General features: G+C 54.2%; 1 protein-coding gene across 1 annotated transcript; it reads right to left on the bottom strand.

Annotated features, from left to right (window-relative positions):
* Positions 1-908: 908 nt before the first annotated feature.
* On the bottom strand, positions 909-3,019 carry LOC149345853 (uncharacterized). Its single transcript, XM_089585304.1, has 2 exons — positions 2,195-3,019; positions 909-1,696 (listed from the first exon to the last, which is right to left on the bottom strand). The coding sequence occupies exons 1-2, from the start codon at positions 2,988-2,990 to the stop codon at positions 1,068-1,070; spliced, it is 1,425 nt and encodes a 474-aa protein (XP_089441430.1). The 5' UTR covers positions 2,991-3,019; the 3' UTR covers positions 909-1,067.
* Positions 3,020-5,330: the final 2,311 nt, after the last annotated feature.

The raw sequence follows: 5,330 nt of genomic DNA, 5'->3' as shown, positions 1-5,330 counted from the left end.
GGCAGGCTTAGTGCCAAGGAGGGATTTGAAGAGAGACCATGTGGATCGCGAGTGCAATGCAGAGTCAAGACGGTCACAAAGAGCGCTCCAACGAGAGTGCTCGAGGGAGGCGCAGTGGGCGACGATCTCGGCCCGCAAAGCAGTGATCCGGGAGGAAAGTTGGGCATTGTGTGGTTGGGAGCGAAAGGAGCGTTGAAGACGTTTACGGCGACGCCATAAACGGAGAAGGTGAGGATCTGGGTCTTGGATTGGGTAACGAGAGCGAGCGCGACGGCTACTGGACGTGAGCGCTGCAGAGATGCGCGACGTCCAGCCGTCGTAGGATTGAAAGGAGTCGGAGGCGAGATTAGTGCGAAAAGCATGCCAGTCAGTGTGAATAATCGGATGACAGCGAGGGATGTGGGAGAGAGAGGTGGTGATATGGATGAGAAAGTGGTCACTTAGAAGAGTTTCGGCTGTCACCTGCCAGTGAAAGGAAAGTGAACCCCGAAAGAAAGTGAGGTCGGGTGTCGTAGGGCGTTGTGAGGCAGTGCCCGCTCGAGTAGGAGAGCCAGGAGTATTAAGAAGGGTGAGGTGGCGTTCCTGGGGCAGACAATGGAGGACTCGGCCGGGTTTGAGGGTTTGTGGGGAGCCCCAGAGTGTGTGAGGGGCATTAAAGTCACCACCAAAGAGGAGATGGGAGGTAGAAGAAAGAGAGTGAAGGAATTTGCCCAGAGCAGAGAATAAAGAGGAAGTGATAGAGGGGTTGTAAATAGACAAAAGGACGAGTGAGATGCGGGAAGAAGGGTGGTAATAAACCACACCAACTAAATATTTAAGGAGGGTGGAGGGGAAGTCAATTTGCTCTACGAGCACGTCACTGCGTACATAAATAGACGCAAGTGGTGTGGCCGTAGTGGCATGGTAGGCGCGGTAGCCTGGGACATTGCGGGCCGTCCGGGTCTCCTGGAGAAGGAGAAAATGAGGTAGGGAGGGGCGCGTGAGTAGATACTGGTGGAGGGGGGTCTTATTGTGGCAAAGATTTCGGCAGTTCCACTGCACAATCTCGAGGTCCTCGCCAAACGCCATTATGATAGTGGAGAGGAACGCGATGGTACGCGTTCCTTCTTTTTTGCCGGGGGCAGTGACTCATGGACGGATTGGAGCATAGATGCGAAGGATTCCAATTGCTTTGATTGTGCTGGGAGGGTGGTAACGATCTGGAGAACCGAAGTTTCCAGCTGAACCAAGCGAGTGTGATGTGCCTGTGTGGTGGTTTCTACAAGGTCAGCCAAAGGGGCGACCTGGGCGCTGGAGGAAGGAGTGGTGAACGTGGCAAGGTGCTCATTTAGCTTGCTAAGCTGGGAGGTAAGAGAGGAGGTGGTTGTCTGGAGGGTTTGAGTCAAGGCATGTATCTGCTGTTGTAGATCGTGGGAAATGCGCTGCTGCTCTCGCTGCTGGCGTTCCAGCATTGCGAGCCGGAGGTCGAAGGAGCGTCTCTCGTCAGTCAAGGATGGAGAGGGTGGTGTAGTGGAAGAGAGGGACGCTGGCACCGAGGATCCTTTAACTATGGCGGCGTAGGAGCCTGGTGGTGACGTGATCGGAGATGATGGAGATTCATGATTAGAGGAGGAGGAGGAGGAGGCGGGGGAGGGGGGAGGGTTGGTGGGTTGAGTGGCCCGGCGCAAAGCTAGGCGTCGGAGGTATGCAGCTTTAGGTAGTTTCAGCTGAGCGTTTTTACGGCCAGCGGGGCGGAGCGGGCGAGCGGATACACCAGCGGAGACGCGCGCGAGAAAACAGTTTTAGCCGGGCGGATCGCTCGTCCTCTCGAGCGGACTAGAGTCGAATTGCTCTGCTGCTCCACCTATTGGTCCCAATTCGAGTTAGAGTGAAAAGAATATCAATTAAGGCAGCTGATAATGCGCTGAAACTGTATAGTAAAGGTAGATTCTGTGTTTTAGTTAATTATTTGGCAAGTGTTGCGTTTTAGATGTACAAAAGAGGCTGCCATGTTGAATACCCATACACGCCCGCGCGCTCTTACGCACGCTCGCGCGCTGCCTATCGCTCCGCTGGAGAGGGCTTCCCAGCGGGCGTAAGCTTCGCTCCGAAAAAACGCTGGCCGGCCCAGCGACGTGCGCATGCGCAGCGGCCTCTGCGTTCGTCCGCTCCTCTCCGCTGGCCGCAAAAACGCTCAGCTAAAACTGTCTTTTAGCACACTCGCGTTGCTTAGCAAGGATGAAGGGGCAAGTGGGGTCGAGGGAGGGGTGGGTGTTCACCTGGCAATGAACGCACCAGGGCTGGGCACACACATGAGCGGAAGGGTCAGCGGGTAGAGGAGCAGCACAGCGACGGCACTTGGCCGGAACGCTGTGCTGGGGGCATTGGTGGGCGCGATGGCCTAGAGTGAGACAACGGGTGCAGGTGGGAGGCTTAGGTTTATGAGGACGGCACCGGAAGGCAACGCGTTTGAAATAAACAAAGTGGGGGATGACGGTGCCAGCGAACGTTATGAGCACTGATTGAGTGGATTCCATCATGCGAGCAGCGAGAATATCTGTTTTGAAAGATTCCAGGTCATGCATGAGGTCATCAGGAGTGAAGTGGCCCCCGACGTTATGAATGACGCCGAGGCATGAGATGGGAGGATGGGGGGTGTAAGTTTTGATGGTGACAGGCTTACCATGAAGCTGAAGATGCGTGACAGAGAGTAGGAGGTGGGCGGTGAGAGGAGAATGAGTCTTTAGAAACACAAGGCTTTGGGCTGGCCTGGCCTGACGGGTGATGTCGGCACTGGTCTTCGAGGAAAGTTGTGCAGCGGAGGCGACTGCGGCGAGTACGTCGTAGAGAGGTAGCTTGGGGGTGAGGGTTCCAGGGGGAAGCTGGATGGCAACTGTGATGAGCTCGGCGCGGGGTCGGGCTGCGGTGGCAGGCTTACGGTTGGCACCGATGGTGGTCCAGCCGATTTCCTGGGAAGGAGTGTCGTCTGCCGGGGACGTCGTAAGGTCCATGTCTGAGTCCTCAGCCGGAGTCTCAGTGTGCGACGCTGGTGCCGGGCTGGAGGTCTTGGTGTCAGTGGGACCTTTGGCTGGAGTAGGTGCAGCGGCTCCAGCGGCGGCGACGAACGCAGCCGGCTGCGACGCGTCTATGGCCCCGAAGCTCTTGGCGTCCCTTAGAGCGTGGAGTTGGCTAGGTGTGGACGCTGCGCCGACGACGAACGCTGCCGGCTGCGCCGCAGCCGTCGATCCGGTGCTCCCAGCGTCGCTCAAGGCGTGCAGTGCGGCAGGAATGTGCTCGGTTGCGTGGGCGGCGTTGAACGTACCCGTTTGAGAGACGGCTGTCGACGTGGTTGGAACAGGCCCCGCGGTGGCGGCATCGGTGGGTCCGGGCTGCAGGGGCTTGGTCAGACGCTGCATTGCGGCGGTGGAGGCGCGGCGCGTTAGGTTTAGCGAGGCGCCGCGCCGCTTCACAGTTTTGGAGACGCTTGGAGGGCCAGTTCGGCAGCGGGCCGTGATGCCGATGGTTTCCACGTGCTTCGGGAGCCTTCCTGAAGCGATGGAGTGTAAATCCAGGGGCGGGCGAGGCCCTGGACCAGGCCAGGGGCAGGTTAAAGCAGAGCGCGGTAGGCAGCCAGCTAACCAGGGCGGCGCCACCTAGCGGAATGCGGAATCCTCAGAAATGTAGTTCGTGCATTAGCAAGCGTTATTCGCAATTTCAGGGCGGCCATTTCTGAGTTAATCTTAATCGTTCTCTGCCGATATCGGGCAACGCACAGCTTAAAATGAATAATGTCGCGATTAATCCATGGGTTGTGATGTTGTCTTGCCTTGTCACGAATAAGAACGAACTGTTTCATGCATGATAGGACTACGGTTTTAAAGTTATCCCAGAGATGCGAGGCATCTTCAGCCTACTCATATTTGCCAAAGGAAAAATGCCAGCTGTCAAGGATGGAGTTATCGTCCGCTTTAGTGAGATCATGAAACGTTTGAACTGGACATTTTTGGTCTCTGCTATCAATTTAAAGGTTCACGTGTACAAGCTTGTGATCTGCAGTGCAATCTTTAATACTCACTCTGTAATCGTCGAAAACATTTTTTTTTATAAACGCAAGGTCAAATGTGGCCCGTGTTGCCGCCGTAACACTTGTTGAGACGGTTACAATGATTCAGGTCGTGGTAAAACGAGGAGTCGGAAAGAAGGCCTGCGCTATCATTACAATCAGGGCGCTCAATGATGAGAGCATTCCTGTCTATGCAAGGCGGATACAAGTCGCCTCCGAGGACAAGCTTGTGCTCAAAAGGGTTGAGAATTGGGCGAGTTGGTAGGAATTCGTACTGCTGTGGCACCACGAGGACGGAGACGGAGTGACGACAACACAAGGCAACACAAGTTGTCGTCACTCCGTCTCCGTCCTCGTGGTGCCACAGCAGTATGAGCACAAGCTTGTGACTAGCTGTGAGCATGGGTTTGAGCATCGGGTCTAAGAACTGAAAGATAGGAAGCTTAGAAGAAAACTGCAAGGATCAAAGGTTGGGCAGTGCTTCCGATTCGTAGGTGATTTCCTTGCTCTCACTGACACCAAGTTAACCTGTGAATTTCTCAAAGATAATGGGATGAGGTTCCTGGACCTCAAGCTTTTTTTTGCCTAGTCACACTTGCTGGACGTATAAACCACGTAACAGTAAACCATTGCTCCTATTTGCATCATCACATTCTAAGCTAGCAAAACAAGCCGTAGCCAGGTCCCGTCATATCACTGCACTACAAAAATCATCTGTCTAACCCATGAAAAATACTGGAGTTATGAGACCCATCGTCTAGTGAGGGTCGGTAATCCCCGGCAGCTGCTCGTCGCAATAAGGAAATCAATTCGTTCAAGTTTAAAACAGCAAAAGCGAACAAGTATGCGGCCCCATACGCAAACGATCAGAAAGAAGCAACCGTGGTTCCGTTCACTCACGGCCTCTCGCAAAAATTGAAAAATATAGGGAATCAAGTTAACGTTAAAGTTCTGCCCCTGACAAGCTGAATAATGCTCCTTCAATAACTTTAATAAGAAAGTTAATAATGCTCCTTTCGTTGCGCAGCGTTGCTCCGTAATACACCAAAATCAACTTGTACCTTGCCAGCATGGCGCGGTCTATTCAATCCCTCTATCAAGTGGTAAACAGTATGTTGGGCAGACGGGACGATGCCTCGACGGACGTCACAAAAATGTGAGAGAAGCCAACAGCCACAGAAACCAAGGGACAGGATGGATTTTATGCGAAGCATATTACTAGAGCTACACTACAGCCCGTCGAGCGCGGCGGTGGAGCTACCATTGACCTTTAGCGTGACCACGTGAC

This window comes from Amblyomma mixtum, chromosome 4 (assembly GCF_055824585.1).
Source record: "Amblyomma mixtum isolate Tamu chromosome 4, ASM5582458v1, whole genome shotgun sequence".
NCBI lineage: Eukaryota > Metazoa > Arthropoda > Arachnida > Ixodida > Ixodidae > Amblyomma > Amblyomma mixtum.
This window is presented reverse-complemented; position numbering and strand designations above follow the sequence as displayed.

Bases quoted from the DNA above. Each gene is read 5' to 3' on its own strand.
- LOC149345853 (XM_089585304.1), bottom strand. From the start codon at position 2,990: ATGGACCTTACGACGTCCCCGGCAGACGACACTCCTTCCCAGGAAATC. The intron at 1,697-2,194 runs CTAAAAGACAGT...AGCTGAAACTAC, and splicing joins TGCTAAGCAACGCGAGTGTG to CTAAAGCTGCATACCTCCGA.